General features: G+C 39.3%; 2 protein-coding genes across 9 annotated transcripts in view; one reads left to right on the top strand and one right to left on the bottom strand.

The window, feature by feature from the left end:
- MAPK8 (mitogen-activated protein kinase 8) overlaps window positions 1-16,856 on the top strand; it is a 162,524-nt gene that overhangs the window by 20,366 nt on the left and 125,302 nt on the right. The gene's annotated exons all lie outside the window — the stretch shown is intronic.
- FRMPD2 (FERM and PDZ domain containing 2) overlaps window positions 7,621-16,856 on the bottom strand; it is a 77,507-nt gene continuing 68,271 nt past the window's right edge. For all 8 annotated transcript variants that reach the window (XM_056352672.1, XM_056352674.1, XM_056352675.1 and 5 more), the window contains 6 exons: window positions 15,665-15,813; window positions 13,892-13,982; window positions 12,456-12,790; window positions 10,816-11,031; window positions 10,484-10,546; window positions 7,621-9,669 (listed from right to left, as the gene is read on the bottom strand). In XM_056352672.1, the coding sequence (XP_056208647.1) occupies window positions 9,598-9,669; window positions 10,484-10,546; window positions 10,816-11,031; window positions 12,456-12,790; window positions 13,892-13,982; window positions 15,665-15,813 (926 nt within the window). In that variant the 3' untranslated portion in view covers window positions 7,621-9,597. The remainder of the gene's footprint in view (window positions 9,670-10,483; window positions 10,547-10,815; window positions 11,032-12,455; window positions 12,791-13,891; window positions 13,983-15,664; window positions 15,814-16,856) is intronic.

Below are 16,856 nucleotides of genomic sequence, written 5' to 3'. Positions count from 1 at the left end.
CAAAGCAGGGTGGATTTTCTATCAAGTCCAAAGTGGATATCCTCTTCGCTACTTAGCAGAAAGATTTTCACTCTAAAGATTCAGATTGCTTGCCTTGAGCATCTCAGACCTCTGCCTCCCTTTCCATGCCATCCAGTCTCTGCAGTGATGACATGACATGCAGCATTACTGCTGGTAACCTTACTAGCAGAGCCAATTGTCCAAAGACCTTCATATGGGAGACTGCTTGCCATTGTGTGATCTTTGGCCCTATTGTTTATGACAGCACTAGATGACCTAATTCACTCCAGTGGGTCTGTCACACGTATCTTCAGTGATTTTCCCCTCTGACAGGCCATTGTCACCATCCCTCTTGCTAGTACTCTGCCAGCCCCAGCCTCATGTTCATGCAAACACAAAACTTGTGTTGGTTAAGGAGTGGACAAGTGAATGGGACCAAATGGGCTTTGATAGAGGACCAGCCTCATCTATCAGTGTGGTGCAGATACTACAAAAGTTAATTGATAACCTAGGCTGTGGTAAGAAACTTTATTGTCTGTTCTGAGTCCTGTGTATGGATTGCTTTTTGTAGACTTCCCAGGGAGCTGTTCTGTGTAATGATTTTGAGGCAACTTGGACTGAAGATACAGAGGCCAGCATCTTTGATAAAATTTTCTCTTCCCTGCCCAAGGCTGTGATAACTTTAGCTGGCTACAGGCCATTGACCACCTGGAGGTAGCTGCGCTTTGTATTCCTCAAGGACTTTACAATAAACTGAGAGTCAGGGTGCAAACCTGTTGCCCTGTTAACTGAATAAATAAGAAGGGAGAACTGTTGACAAAGGGAAAAGAAGAAAAGTGTAATGGATGTTTTTAACATATTTACTTGTCGGTGGTGCTCCCAGCTTATTCTGTGTCCTTCTCAGAAACACAAGGAGATGATTGAGTTTCACCAGATGCTTTGATAGAGCTCAAACAGTATTATGTAAGTCCCCAGGAGGACTCCTTGGATAGTTGAACCTGGCCTTTTGAGCCGCTGACAAAGTCTAGAAGAACATAATCCAGCAGACACCCACACTAGGAATCTAAGCTAGGGATGTAAGTGAATGTTGATGAGAAGGGGAGTAGGTGGAGAACTCTTGATGAGATTGAAAATCTCAGCAGGAGCTGTCATGGAGTGCTCTAGAAAGAGCTGCCATTGCCTAGAGCAATGTTGCTTTGAAGGAGCTGAGCATTTGTATTGAGAAGAAAGGTGTGGTCATCCCATTGCTGCTGGCATCCCAGGCTTTGTCCGGATTCTAATTATGGGAACAGTTTTAGATCTTTTCATCTAAAATTGCTGTCAGCCAAAGGGAGTGGTGCTCAGTCTGTGCTTAGTGGCTCAAGTTAGTTGATACTAATAGATTTTCTAGCTGTGAAATAACCACTTTGTTCCCACTCGCTGCTCAAATTATACATTAGCAGGATCCTACTCTTTCCAGGGGACAGGCACATGCAACAGAAATAACTCAGTCATGCGAAATGTTTCACTTAATGATGCAGCACAAATTTCCTAATAATGAGACAGATGCTTGCTACATATACCCTAACTCACACACGGTGATTGAGGGGAATATGTAGTGACTGTAAAGTGCAAGCATGAAGAACATTTTATGCTTTGAGTACTTTCTTGACACTTGACAAGCATTACCTGTGACTCATGCATCTCCTCTAAGATGGTAAAACAGTAGACAAGGAAAATGAGGCATGATACTGTTAAAGAATTTGTCTTCCAATGAATTATAGATATGATGAAGAGAGGAACCCAGGAGTTCTGGAGGAGTATGTAGAGTGATATTCCAAGCCAAATAAAATAACTTTTTATTTCTTTATCTACTGAAAGTCTAAATTCCCCACGAGTCATTCAGTTATTTCAGCTTAGGTTTCCAAAATATTGAAAAGCATTGTCTGTGTTCCGGTTGAACACGCAACTACAAGTTTTGCCTGGTTTCAGTGGATAAAATAGATGTGATGTAGAGGCAGGATAGTTCCGTGAGAGACCAAGGTTCAGTTCATGCCTCTGGAACAACAGCAGACTTCTGATCACCACAACAGTGTTACATGATGCTAAAATTGCAGTAAAGTCTGGAGTCAGCTGAGTGAAGTTTGGGATTTATTTGCAAAGACTCAACAGTTTTGGATCTGTTGTTTCACCCAGCATTTCCAAAGGTGTGTGAGCTAAGTTTCTATCTGCTACATGTGTGCTTTTGTGTGTGTTACTGGTTGTGGCAAGACTGCAGGCCAGGCATATTCTCCTCTGATGCTGTAGCCCAGGTTCCTTTTATGTATACAATAACAACAGTTTCCTTGCATTCATGGTGGGGATTTGCTTTGGGAATATTAGTGTTGCTATAGCTACATTTCCCTAATATTAGTTATATCCCATAGTGTCCTTGTCACTCATCCAAGGATGCTGGCATTAGGTGAGCTCACAGCACGTCATTTCTGCCTTGGGGGTTATTGGTAGGTGTATTGAGTGGGCCAAGACGTACTGCAGCTAGTGCTTTGCCTGGGCTAAATCTACTTCAGCCATGAAGGAAATGGTCAGGGAAATAGTTAGGAGCTTTTTTACAGTAGTGTGATGGGAAAGGAAAGCCTACAATCACTAGCATCCCTTTCCAAGAGGGTTTAACAGGAAGGAGGAGAAGGAATTGTCATCTTTCAAGAGAACAAATGCAGGGAGGGGAGGGAGCACAGTCAACTTCAGTTAATTGCTAGGTTGTGTAATGAGCTGGCGTGCTGGACAGCTACTGTATAGTCCCCATTGTGTCTGTTGCCTGGTTGGGGTGTACTGCTGTAGGGGATTTTAGCTGGTTTTTGTTTTTAGTTTTGAATGGTTTAATGAGCAAGCTAAACAGCTGTAAAATTCAGAGCAGAAGCTCAAAAAGTTCACTGTTCCTCACGTGTACATGTGTATGTGGTGCTGTGGAGAAGTGGCAATGAATTCTGAACAGCCACCTATTTCTTGTGGGAGGGAGCTATGTAGAAAATTCAGTTGCACAAAGAAAGACACTGGTGAGTTAAGACTAGCTAAAAAGTAGAGCTTGTCACTGACAGATCTTGCAGATTGACATCCAAGATATGCTCCAGACTCTCCATCTTCTCTTAAACTCCCATATTGGCTTCATAGACCTTGATCAGTGCATAAGTGGTATTAAAACAGCAACTCTGTCATGCTAGTAGGCACCAAAAGACTCTCTCCTAACTTCAGTAGACATGCAACTGTTGGATGGAATCTCGTGCTCTCTCTGAATCAGTAATGGCGTGTTAAGGCCACTGAGATGATTAAGAAATTGCAATGTCTGTTGTATAAGAAGATGAGAGAGCTGTTCTTGTTTAGTATGGAGAAGAGAATACTCAGGGGGGCATTTTATCAATATGTGCAAATTCCTAGATGGGAGGAAGTTAAGAAAGCAGAAACAGACTCTGCTTAGTAGTATCCAGTGACAGGCCAAGATGCAATGGGCACAAATTGAAATACAGGAAATTCCATTTAAACATCAGAAAAAAAACTTTTTTACTCTAAGAAATATCAATTTTAGAATAGGTTGCCTAGATAAGTCCCTGAGTCTTCATCCTTGGATATATTCAAAACCCAACTGAACACAGTTCTGAGCTCTAGATGACACTGCTTTGAGTTGGGGAGTTTAGACTAGATTCTCTCCAGAGGTTCCTTCCAATCTCAACTAGTCTGTGGTTTTATGGTTGTGTGATTCAGGTAATTGTTCCATGCTATTGGGCCTGGAGAAGCACGGATTAAGTATGAGTTTCTGTTATCCCTGGTGTACGTTAAGTAATTGACCAAGACAAGAAAAATGATACCTGTATGGCAATACAGAATACTCTTCTGGTTTCACAAGCTTATTTCTACAGAGCTACATCAGTGCAAGATTATGTGCAAATCACACTTTACTGTAACACATGTCTTTATAAGAGCTGTGTTCTTCCATCACACACATTGCTGGACATTCAGAAGATCAAATAGTGAACTGCCACTCTCAGTCTGCTTATACTACAAGGGTGAGGTCTCTTTTCAGTGTAGAGATCTCAGCTGGCATCTATTTTTATAGTATACGATAATACTCAGTCAGCTTTCCAAGTAGTAGGCAGGCAATCTACATGTTGAGTCCAGCTTTGTGATTTAACAACCATGAGAAATAAGATTGTTCTTCACTGGTAACTGTTTTGCACCTGGAGGTGCTATTCCATTGTAATTCCAGTAATAAAGGCATGCAGACTATGCAAAATATCATTTAGAGTGCTATTTATTAGTGCTAACACTGTAAAGGAAGAAAAGATAGTATGGACAATCTTACATCCCTTCAGATGCCGGGAACTCCAAGTTGTGCCGCATCAAACAGGCATCTGATCTGGGCTCAGCTCACTGTGAAGACCCTGTCCATGGAAGGATTACCCTGTTTTGGTCATTTGAACTATTACATGATTTTCTTACAAGAAAACAACTCCATTCACCATGGCTGCTGTCCAACAGAAAGAATGTTCACATGAGAACTTGCTTCAAGGCAAGAAGTTGCTGGTGGCATAATCACCAGTAGTAAATGGGAGCTTCCTACAGGCTGTCTTTTACAATTAGCTGGCTACACTTATTCTGCACCTAAGAGATACTCCCAGCACAACACAGGCCTGAAGGCTAAGCTGTATGTGCAGCACAGCAAAGGACAGGCTTGGGCCTGCTCAGGTTAACTGTTACGTGGTTACATTCCTTGATGTGCAGTGGTTGGGAATATTACACTGAGATTTGTGACACTATCTCCAGTCCTCATTCTGTAGATGAATTTGCAACGTACTTGACAAAAGAAACCAGTTTACAGGTATTGTCTTACACTAAAAATATTCCAACCCATTTAGTTTCAGTTGCTCACAGTGTTTCATAAAACCAGTTCTAGTGAAACTCCAGGAGGGTTTCCCGTTACTCGTAATTTTTAGTAAATGAAGAAAGCGCTTCATTCCAAAAGCGCCCCTGCTGTAAGGTCAAGAGCAAGTTTATTCATAAGTTAGGCTCTCGTCAGATTTGGACAGGCCCTGTCAAGTTTCTAGATACTTTTCCCGAGGCTGGCCGAGTACTTCTTTATCATTATTTGAGGATCAGGAGGACCAGCAGCAGTATTGCTGTACAGTTGTCAGCAGCCAGCATCAGCTGCCTGGCCAGGCAGGCACTTGCCAGGCTGGAACGAGAGCACAGCATCCTGCCAAGTCCATCTCGGTAACACTTTTGAGTGATCTTCAGTGGAAGTTCATGACGTGGTTCAGTGCTAATGGCATGAGTGACTAATTGCGATTAATGGTGTCGCAGTAGCCCATCGGTGACGCAGTAGCCCATAGATGGCAGTGTTTGCTGTTCTTTCACAATACCAGCGGTATTTGTATTTACTTACTTGTTCTATCACAGAAGATTCTGTTGTTCAGTAAGGCCATAAACTCCAGCCGGAAAGACAGAGAAAACTTACTGACTCATCTCCCAGGATTTCTAGGAAAATTAAAAGGAAGCCTTCTTATGTTAGTACGAGTTTTAAAAGTACAAGTTGGTACTTTTTAAAGTCAGTTTTTCAAACCTGACAGTGTTCTGACAATGTACACAGTCACCTCCATGTCCTGAGTCCATGGAATTCAATGAAGGTGTTAAAGAATGGGGATGCTGGTTTCCTCCTACTCACATGATTTTGTAACTTAATAGCAATGAGATGGTTGTCCTTGCTATACTTGCTTTTAAATTGAGATAAAATGGTAGACATAGAAAACTTAGCAGCAGTCTCAATGGCAGTGGAATGGTTGCTTCCCCAGAGTAAGATGACGAGATGTGCTTGCTGTTCTGTGGACAGAGCTACTATCTGAACATAGACTGTCATTGACAAGGTTTTGTGCTACAGTATGAATCTGAGGCCTAGCAGATGTTGACTTGGTTTGAGTGCTTGTTATAGCAGGGACTGCCTGCAACAAATGTGTCCCTTCTGTTTGCATTTGTACTACAGCTTGTCCTGATTGGTAACTAGGCAGTAGAGCAACGAGACTTAGGAATACAAACAGTGCCACAGTGAGCAGTGTGACCACAGGCGCAGACTGAGGTTCTGTACCATAGTACATCTCTTGTGTGTTAGGATGTGTGCAAGTTACAGACCACTTTATATGCTAAATAATATCTCATCAGAAATGGACCAGAGTAGCATGATCCTATTTTCTGACTGAGGAAAAACACTTTTGCATGTAGGCACAGGACCAGAGCTTATATCATCTGGGCTTAGTTATCAGGTTTTTCAAAAACTCTGTAGATCTTAGACAAATCACCAACCCCTGCCTCATCTATGACTGAAATGGGACAGTAGATCTTTCTTTCTATCCAGTTTAGCCTGACTTGTGAAGTAGCGTGAGCTCTTTAAGGAGTGGGTTATCTCTTGTTCCAAATGAATGTGTATCAAGGAGACTTGATTCCATGGGAGTTTTGCATGAATAAAGAATCCAGAAATGGGACTTTCATTTGTGCTGTGTATGGGGGGAAATGGTGTATCGGCTGCTGGACGTAGCTGCATTGCCCTATACTTAAATGCTCTTAACAGTCTTCTAACTGTTCTCAGTTTGTCTACACTTCAAACCGTCTTCAAAAGATATGAGCCTACCTAAGTACTACAGTTTAAAAGAAACCTGTGAGGTGCAGAAAATCCTGTTTTAAGTGGTTTGTCTTATTCAGGAGGTCTGCAGCACAGCTGGAAGTTGAATCCCTGAATCCTGCCTTTAAATGAGAAGGTGAGAACAGATGGTTCCTTAGCATCTCCAAGACAGCATATACAGCAGCCACATCTGCTAAGTACTTTCTGGTTCCAACTCATTTATTTCTCCAAACATGGTATCTATTGTAGGAGGAAGCAGTGTCTATGATTTCAGTCCTTCCCTCCTCAAAATTTATCTGCTGTCTAGGCTGACTGTCAGCAGTGGAGCTCATGAGTGGTACGAGTACTGAGGTGACCAGCTTTTAGCTTCAAACATGTGCAGAACCTGTGCAAGCCTGCAGCTTTCTGAAAATGTTTTCAGGCTGTGGATTGAAACACTTGCTCTGTGGGATCGCTCTAGGACTGTGACAGATGGAGGGCCTGTCACCTAGTGTGTGGTAAATGGCATCTATTTGGCTCTGCTCACAGTTGGTTTGAGAGGCTCTGAGAGTTTCTATGGGTGAAAATTTCTTTGTTATGTAGCAGCGATGAAATCTCTGGAAAGCCAGTTCTGTTTTATCTTACTCTGCTAGCAGCCTTAGAGGACTAGATCTGTGTAAAAATGATGTCTCATCCAAAACAAAGTTCAGTCTGAGTGAGGATGTCATTACGGGGATCAGAAACGCCATATCTGTTTAAAAGCATTTAATTATTATATTCCTAAGGATAAGAACATGGGATATGGCAGAATGTCTCAGAGGTCAGTAATACCTGCTTTAGGGGAATATACGAAAGGTACCATCATCACAAAATCTGCCTTTAGAGGAACTTTAAATATAAGCCCCGATTAATAAAAGATTATTTTCCCTAGAGCTCCTACTGATTAGTAATTAAGTATTAGAAGTGATTTTTCATAAAAGAGAAATAGAAATGAAAAGCAGTATTTTCAGAAATATTTTTAATAACCCTGTAAAACAGGAAAAAACTTCTGTAAAACAGCAAACACTTCTGTCAAACAGCTGCAAAGATGATGCACAAATGTGGAGAAACAAAAAATGCTGTGAAGATTGTCTTCCAAATCCAGAATGCGCTTTCTAAACCACAGAAAAAACACCTTTGCAAAAAGTATAGGAATATCTTCACTGAGGAGCTTTTTGAAGTTCTTGTGGTACAAAAAGTGTATTGGATATTCATGTGCAGTATAGTGCATTCATTGCATAGCAGTACATATGTGGTAATTAAAATCAAAAGGCCAAATACCAAATCAAGGTAACAAAGTTATGAACAAAAATTTGGCTGATGACTCTTGACAAAACTGCAAATAGCCCTTTATATGCGACATAAAGATAGTAAATGCAGGATGTATGGATAGTAATGCTTCTTGGAAGGCTCAAATTCAATGAATTTAAGACAAAACATTGAATTCTGTATATGTTTACACCTATATAAGTCCAGAGTTACTCCACTAATTTAGCATTACTCTGGGTATTTATCAATATGTTTGAAGTTAGCATCTGGCTTACATCATAAATTTCATTTCTATCTTTTTCTGACTTCCAGCGGACTATCTGAGGGCAGAAAGAAAAAATGGCCTTTGGCCTTAATTCTAATTGTATTACAGTGGCTTTTTCTGAAAGTCATACTTCTAATTTGTGTTTAATCCCTCATTCTTTGTGAACCATTAACCTCTCATTCGTAATGAAAATAAACAGCTATTTTATTTTCTTTTTTCTACTGCAGTTTTATATTCAAATGCCTCTTAATATATTCTCCTTTCTGGAAATCAATGATATTTTAAAAATATGTACAATTCAATTAAATAAATTTTGTTGTAATTTCCTATGTTTAAAAGTTACTCTTCCAATGCATATCTAATAACTCCCATATGTGTCACTTTGTAGGTAAAGGACTTAGAAGTAGTACAAACTTGAACAGCAGATTTCTGCTGAAATCCACTCCAATTCACAGTAACAGAAACACTTTTTTATAGGAGAAATAAACTGTACAGAGAGTTATTTACTCTAATTTAAAATTTCTGATTTAGCCCCTACTGAAACCAGTGGGACTTCCCATAGATTGGTTCAGATCCCAGATGAGAATTACAAGAGTTAATCAATGGAAAGGATCAGGGGAAGATGAAATGTATATGTGTACCGCAATGCGCACATAGTCATTTAATCTATCTTAGTATTGCGTTCCTTTTCACATGGATACAGAAGGAAAGAATACTGATGCTATCTACAGCTATTCATATTGCTGGGAAAAATTAATATTCCATCCAATTATTAGAACGCTCTTCCTGCTTTGAAGAGAATCAACTAGGATTTAAAGGCATCCTATATTCTGTCATTTTCTTGATTTAAGCTGTCTAGTGATGGTGGTATAAATTCCTGGGCTTGAGTGATGTCTGGAAATGGTTCTACATTGTTCAAGCAACAAAAGGTAACCAAATGAAGTCCTTCCACATAAAAGCATAACTACTGTAGAAAATAGTGATTTGGGGTCCAGAAGCCCATAGTGCACAACAATATCTAAGGGACGACTAACCTTCCACCAACACCAGCAGAATCTTAGATCTTTATAGCTGATCTCTGGAAAGTAAGGCTATCTCCCTGTCACAGTCCCACAGTATTTCCCTAACAATTAATACATTATTACACAGTACATGCAAATTGTCCATGGCAATTTAACAGCAGTGTTGCATTGCTGGCTGGCTGCTTCTCCAAACTGTGAGACAAGACTTAAATGACTTACGCAGGACATGTTAAACAAGGTTTTGAAATGCCTTAGAAATCATAGTAATCTAGAAAAGCATGCAATATAATACTTGTCTGTGCTGGCTTGACATCTCTTACAGCAATTGCTGGGTAGTCCCTGGAGTGCAAGGGGAATAGCAACAGCAAAGAGTCATATTGCAGTCAGTAGGAATCCACTGCTTGAAGGTTCTGAAGGACTTCCAGTACAACTTCGTAACAGAATATATACTCATCCTGTACACAGAGACACCAATGTGAAACACCTCATTACATTCAACATAAATTCTAGACAAAGGAGGACAGACTGGCTGAAGTGCTGTTATAACACTCAGCATCTTTGTAACATAGATATAAAAAGATAGCTATTTAAGAACACCCTTGTTCTTTTTGTTCCATCACTTGTAAAAATTCAGGAACGTTTCTTAATGCAGTAGCTGTAAGCATGTGCTCAAGTCTTATTTAGGTCAATGAAGGTTATCTGTTTGCTTAATTTTAATCACGTGGTCAATCGTTATCTGGATGAAAAATAGATCAGAGCATGTGCTAAAACATTTGGCTACAGGAAGAGTTTATCCTAGTCTTGTCTTGCTTTTCTTCCCACCACCTCTTTGCGCTAAATTGAGTTAGCTGCATCTTGTCTTTTCCTGTGTGAAAACTCTTTTCAGCAGGAGAAGGATTTACTGAGGTGATGATAACTCAGCAATAGCAAGAATTTGGTTTAAGGCCACAGTTTTGCAGGGTATTGTTTATGGCATCTCAGTGGTTCTGCTGTTGATCCCAGCTTTTCTTTTTGGTTGAAAAAAAAGCTGGGGTGGGGTGGGGTGCTGGTATCTGTACTATATTGGTGCTTTCCATTTATTTAAATTAGTTAGTGAGGGACAGACCTTTCATATTTAAATCTAGATACCACTTGCCTGGAAGGCTGTTAGTTTCCTCAAATGAGAGAACTTAATTATGCTTTAAGCTCCAGATTTATCAAAGCATGTGGATATGTACCACTAATCAAGGCTTCTAAAAATCATAATCTAATTTAATATTGAGAACTTACCTTAGTTTGGATCATGCCAAAACGCTGATCTCTCAAATCTCTCACTATCTGCTTGATGTTGAACTACCAGAAAAGAACACATTTTATTTTGTTGACATATAAGTTATAAAGAAAGAATTAAGCATGTTCGGAGGGAGAAGCTGTGACTCAGTTCTTTTACAAGTAGTGTATTTGTAGTTATTATTCTTGGTGTTTAAAACAACAAAAGTTCAGTTTATTTCATCTTGTTAGGATCAATTCTACCAGGAATTACTCTGGTCTAAGATGCCCACACATGTTGTTGACATCCATACCGGTTTGTAATACTTAACCATGATCTGTTTGATACTTACACTTAGATCTTTTTCTATATAGCTGAGCAGAACTTCAACACACAGCAAAACTCCACTTCTTCCAATGCCAGTACTGCAGTGAGCAACAATTGGTCCTGTACTGTGAGATTTTCTCATGTAACAAATAAATTTTATAAGCTGCTCAGCCAGTTTGGGAGTATCGTGGTCTGGCCAGGTGATAAACTGCAAGTGACTTACAATTCGCTGCTCTTCTGTCTGGAAGAGAAAGACCAGAAATGTTAAAAATGATCAGTGCTAAGACTGAACTTCAAGGAATTCCACTGGTTTTCCTTTATCCTCATTCTTAGCCAATTGTTTATATACCCTACAATTCTTCAGCTTTTCATACTTGACCCTTTTAAGGTTTCTTTTAGGTTTTCACAAATGCACTCAGAAGACAAAGGCCTAGAAAATTTACTGCATATAATTTTCATGAGACAATGAAGTTACTCTGTTGCCGCAAAAGGATGTAGTTATTTTAGTTGTTGGTTAGAAAGGAAAACCAAAACCATTTGTTAAATTAGAACACTTCAGTACTGTTTACTAAATTGTTTTTGTAACAACTATGCCAATAGAAGAGTAGTGATATGATAGCCATGCTGGTAAGTTCATGAATATTATTCTGGCTATCAAATATAAAAGAACATTTTTTTATTAGATATCCTGACGTACAAACCAAATCAACTAAAAAGTGCTTACAAGAATAATCACTACGTAGATAAAATAAAGACTACTATTAATTGAATGGTTCAGGAAAAGTACGTGTTGCCAGCTTGCCAAAGCACACTAAGCTGAATGCAAGAAACCTACCTGGATATCTACCATCAGAAGAATTTGAATGCATGTCTGGTTTTCTGCTGAAATAAACCAGTGGCTTTCTGTAGTAATTTGGTACTGGCCCATCTTCCTATCTGAATAAACTTTTGGGAAGACTCATATCAAATGCTTTACACTCAGTGACATAAGGTGAATTGTGCTTTCTTCATATAGAGAAATTTTTGTCTTGACGGAAAAAGACGCCAAGTCAGTCTGGCAAAAGTATGATTTTTTTAATTATTCCATTAATTAATATGTCCAGCAGAAATTTTTGCAAAGCTTTACTTAATACTGAGGCAAGACTGGTGGACTCATAGTTGCCCTGATTTCCATGTTCTTACACCTGGATTCTGTATTTGTTAGGTTTCAAAAAAATGGGTGCTAGACTTGTAGTTTCATGTCTTTTAATGGATGAAAGAAGTATCATTTGTTCAAAACTCTGGGATGCAAACCACCTTCTTCCCCTCTCTCCTTCCAGCTATGATTACAGAATATGAATCCACTCTGGTAGCCCTTACTGATTTGATTTGGTGAGAACGGTAAGCAGTTCTGCAAAACACTGAACACACCAGCCCTATGATTATTAAAGGACTATTTTTTTTACGTTCTTGTTCAAATGTATTTAATGTTGGATCCATTGCTTGTGCAGTGAGCACAGAATAAGTATCACATTAACCCTAATTTCATGCCTGTTATTCAATTTTTACATTCCTAAGAAATACTGAGCAAATGTTACAGAAGGAAACAGCAATACTAGTAGGTACTCATGTAAAATATCTAATCAATTTCATCATATATGAAAGTATGAAGTCTACTGAACTTACCTGCTTGTTGATAACTTCTATTGTTCTAATAATGAAGTATTCCAGAATCTGGTAATTGTCTAGCCTGAGATGGAAATTAGCCAGGTCTATAGAGTCATGGGAGGGTTCAGGCCAGTATCGGTGACATTTGACTTGCCCTAGCTCCACTTCTTTTGTCATCATGGCAATCATATCTGATTCACTCTCCCAGACCATTTGCCAGAAATCAGCCATAGTGGATGGCAGAGGGCTTTGGGTTATAATATAGAAATGTTCCTCTTCTCCAACTTTCATTCTAATGTAACTTGCGTTAATGTAGCCATTCTTTTCTCCCAGAGGAACTCGTGTCTTATCATCTGTACAGAAACAGAAAGTTGCTATTTCAGCTGCAGATCTTAAAGTATCTACCGTCTGTAGCACTCAGGATGGGGAACCTCAGCCTCCAGAATGGAGTTTAGAATGCATTTGTCTAGTAGAGCTAATATCAATCACTGCTAATAGGAATTCCCACAGATAGCTTGTATTGCAGCTGTATTTCTCTTAAGATACTTGAGTAACACTCTGACAGGCCTTCTAATTACCACAGAATTGTTTGGCAGTGATTCAAAATAGTGTATCCAACACTGCTTTTAATGTATGGCATGGGAACGTTGTCACTGGATATTGGTGTTATAAAACAGGAAACTTCTGAGGATGTATACTGTATCACTAATATAGAGAGGTAACTGTGCTACAAATTTTGCATGTGTTGTCCTGCTGCTGCAGTTTAGAAAGACATCAAGGGTCCAGAAAGTGTTCTCCTGTTGTGGAGAATTCTCTCAGGGAATCACTAGGCAGTACATTATTTTTTGGGAAATCCTTGTTGACAGCAGTCATTCAGCTCTTGGACTCACATCTTCCTTCTAAAATGACTTCTCATCAGTGATGAAACTTGTTTCTGACTCAGAACAGAGTTGAGCAGCTGAAAGCTCTGGTTGGAGATTATGCTTTCAAACACTTCTGAAAGAATCTTTATCTTTCTAAGAGCTACATATCTCCATGATTTCCACTGTAATTTTCAGAATTCCACTGTGTCACAAGCAGTAGATGTAGCTGTACATTTAAATAGATGTAAAGAACTGCTATTATTGTTGAAGTTACACTTACCTGTAGAAATGCAGATCAATATCTCTGAGAAAGAGGGAAGGAAACACCAAGACAGCTGGCCCCCTGTGAGACCAAGTCTTGCCTTGTGGAAGATGATACCTCAGAAGATTACATATTAGGCAATGTAGACTTCTTTAAGTGAACTCTACCTCTTTTGGAAAAATCTCAATACATTTCATTATTAGTGGAACTTTCTGTGACTAAGGATGTGGTAGGATTTGCACCTCCTGCACCTCAGTGTTATAACTGTTTTCCTGTTTTGTGATGTCTCTGTTCATTGAATGTGGGTTCTCATCAGTGTGCATACTTACATGGAAGAATATCTTGATATCTGTTTTTATCCTGGTTTTCTGGTGCTTTGCCAGTTCTGCAGTCATCTATTGGTTTCACACGTTCTAAAGCCTAGATCAAAGAGATATAGTCAATCCGTGTTGTTCACATTCTTTACAGAGTCAGTGTGAACAGACTTTACTGCTATATGTGACCCAAGACCACCAAATAGACTTACAGAAGAAAACCAGTACATCATTCTATAACTTATGGACAAGGAATTAAAATTGCTTTTTATTTTCTTCAGCCTGCACAGTTTCTGAGATTTTCAGATGAGATTTCCAACCCATAATCTCAGTCCCTGTATTTACAAATCCCTGTTGTATATTGCTGTAAAATAGATGTTTGGAATAGTGTCTTAGCCGAATTTCAGCAGTCACAATTGCTCACGTACTGACTAAAGCACCAGCTATTGCACTGTTAACAGGTAGTGAATGTCGCTGAATACTTTTCAGTGACAGAGAAGGTGACGGATATAGGGAACAGCATCAATAAAATGAAGTGCTTATCATAAGGTCATTAAGTATTTCATAGCAGATTTAGGGGAACAGAATGCAGTGTACTGAGAAGCAGGAATGTGCAAGTTAATTTCATTTACAGTTTTGAGTTACCTTCACTTTTCTTTATTCTTTTACCTTGGGTATGCATTGCATGATGCTCAGCCTTCACATTATGCCACTATACATTGTATATGGACTGAAATCTACGTGACAGTTCTTGAATACCTTCATCAGTTACTACAGCTTTTACTCAGATGAAATGTCCATTAGCTTTGGTAACCAGTGCATCCCCTATTAGATCTCTATGTTGTCTGTGCAGACACATCATTCAGCTCACAGTATGCTATGCCTACATCAGTAATAGAATGGAATGAACGGGAATTAATACGTGCCCTTGAGCCTTCAGGGGAAGTCAGCAAGCCCTATACACTTGGGCCTGTGGGGTTTTGTACCCAGAAAGTCACAGATACGAAGACAAGTGAAGGAAACTGATAAAGTTGTAATTACTATGGAAAAGTGGTAGCAATCTATTTCACTGGTGATGAGTACATCCTTTAAAGGAAACCCCAGTACCGTGCTGATGAATTATGAAGTAATCTGTTCTTCAGGAATTTGCTGATAACCGAGTACTCTGTTTATATCCCGAAACAAGAGATTTTATATGCTTTCCTAATTTTACACTTTTTCATTATTTATATGCCATCAGATGTAATTGTGTGTTTTCATTATCTGTGGAGGTACGTTACTTTTTTATTTTTAATTTCACAAAGTTCCTGACCTTAATAGTATCATGTGGCAATGAGTTCTGTGCACTGGAGCACTGTGCAAAACATTCTCCTTTCATCAGCTAAGTATTTCAACACTAGTGAATCCCTAGCAGCATGGATTTCTTGCTTTAGTGCAGCCTATAGAATAGTTCTTGGGCAGCTGTTTGTTAGAGCTGAGGGAGTAACAGAAAGAAGCAGTCTAGGAATTCATACTCTTGTGTATTCCTTATTTTTCATTCCATGTGGGCAGTATCTTTGGACTGGGAACAGTGTAAGCCTGACCCGCGTTGAAAGAGAGAGATCCAAATACTGTAGCATCACCCAAACAGTAGAGCAGAAGCCCCATTCTGGCTGGAATATTTCTCTGAAAAAGTGGAGTCAGCAGAGATATACAGGTCGATCTCCCATACGGTATGCCGAAGCCTGCTAAAAGTCACTTTCTTAGCTCTGCTAAACGCTCAGATCTTAAAAAGAAATCACACTTTACCATAAACTCCTTTAACACCTCTTGATTCTCAATCCGCAACTGAAGACCTCGAATAAGGCCTGTGATGCCAGTTCTTGGACCTACTCCGGTCAGTGATGGTTTACAGTTAATTAACTGAGTCAGTTCATCTCCAGAAGCAAAAGTTCTGCCTATGTATCAACAAAAAAAGAAGGACGTTTTTAATTATAATTGTTCATAGTGCAAATCCATGGCTTTAAAAGCTAGGGAGCTGCAATACTTAAGTACATTTTGATGCTTATTCTGTGGAAGTGAAATGTGAAAAAATATTTTTGGCTTACTTATGTTCACGGTAGAAAGAAGAGTAAGTCAGCACCATGGATACAACCAGCACTGCATTTCATGTAAATTGGAAGCAGATCCAACTATTGCAACTTATTGCCTCATACAGTTTCTAAATACAGTCTGTTCTAAATAAACTGTTCTTGCAGAACTTTAATGCTAGTTTATATTGGTATAGGAGACCGGCCACATCTTCACAGGGAATCATCTTCATGTTTCCAACACTTCCCTGAAAATTATTATTGCCACACCCCACTGCTAGGAATAATCACTGCAAATTCTTCCTCCCTGAAGTAAGAAAATTTCTTATGCTCTTTTCATCTTACCTCATGCTCCCCTACAAGATGTGTAGTACCTTTGATCCCCCAAAATCAGGATTCAGTTTTGCTAATTAGCTCACCCTGAAGTATGTTCTGATCCAAAACTTTGCAAATTGAGAAAATGGATAGAAATTTGTATCTCCAGAAACATCACTACTCACTGGAGCAATTGAAAAACTTTTGTTACCATGTAGAGTAGAAACAGTAGCTTGTTTGGTAAAAAATAGTGGTTTGAGGCAGAGGAATTATGGAATTCATCCTTTTAGTCATAGGCTACTGTTAGCAAAGAATAACATGCCAGCTGTCTCAAAGAAAACCTGATGATCTGTTTCACAGGTTTGTTGTAGTCTCTGTTTTCCTCTTGTAAGATGTCATTGCTACTCTTAAATAATCTCAGAAAAATGGTGTGCTTGCTATGCTTTTGTCTGGGCTGCAACTTGGCTGAGCTAAGACACTTTCTGTTCCTTACCCCTCACAGATGTGAGGGTGCTTCTGTTAACTAGTTGGGAGTGCCAGTGAAGACGGATGCCTTGCTCCAGACAGAGCATGCTGTTTTCCATACACCTCTCTCC

Source organism: Falco biarmicus, chromosome 9 (genome assembly GCF_023638135.1).
Source record: "Falco biarmicus isolate bFalBia1 chromosome 9, bFalBia1.pri, whole genome shotgun sequence".
Lineage (NCBI taxonomy): Eukaryota > Metazoa > Chordata > Aves > Falconiformes > Falconidae > Falco > Falco biarmicus.
The sequence above is the reverse complement of the archived record's forward strand: the minus strand, read 5'-3'. Positions and strand labels throughout refer to the sequence as shown.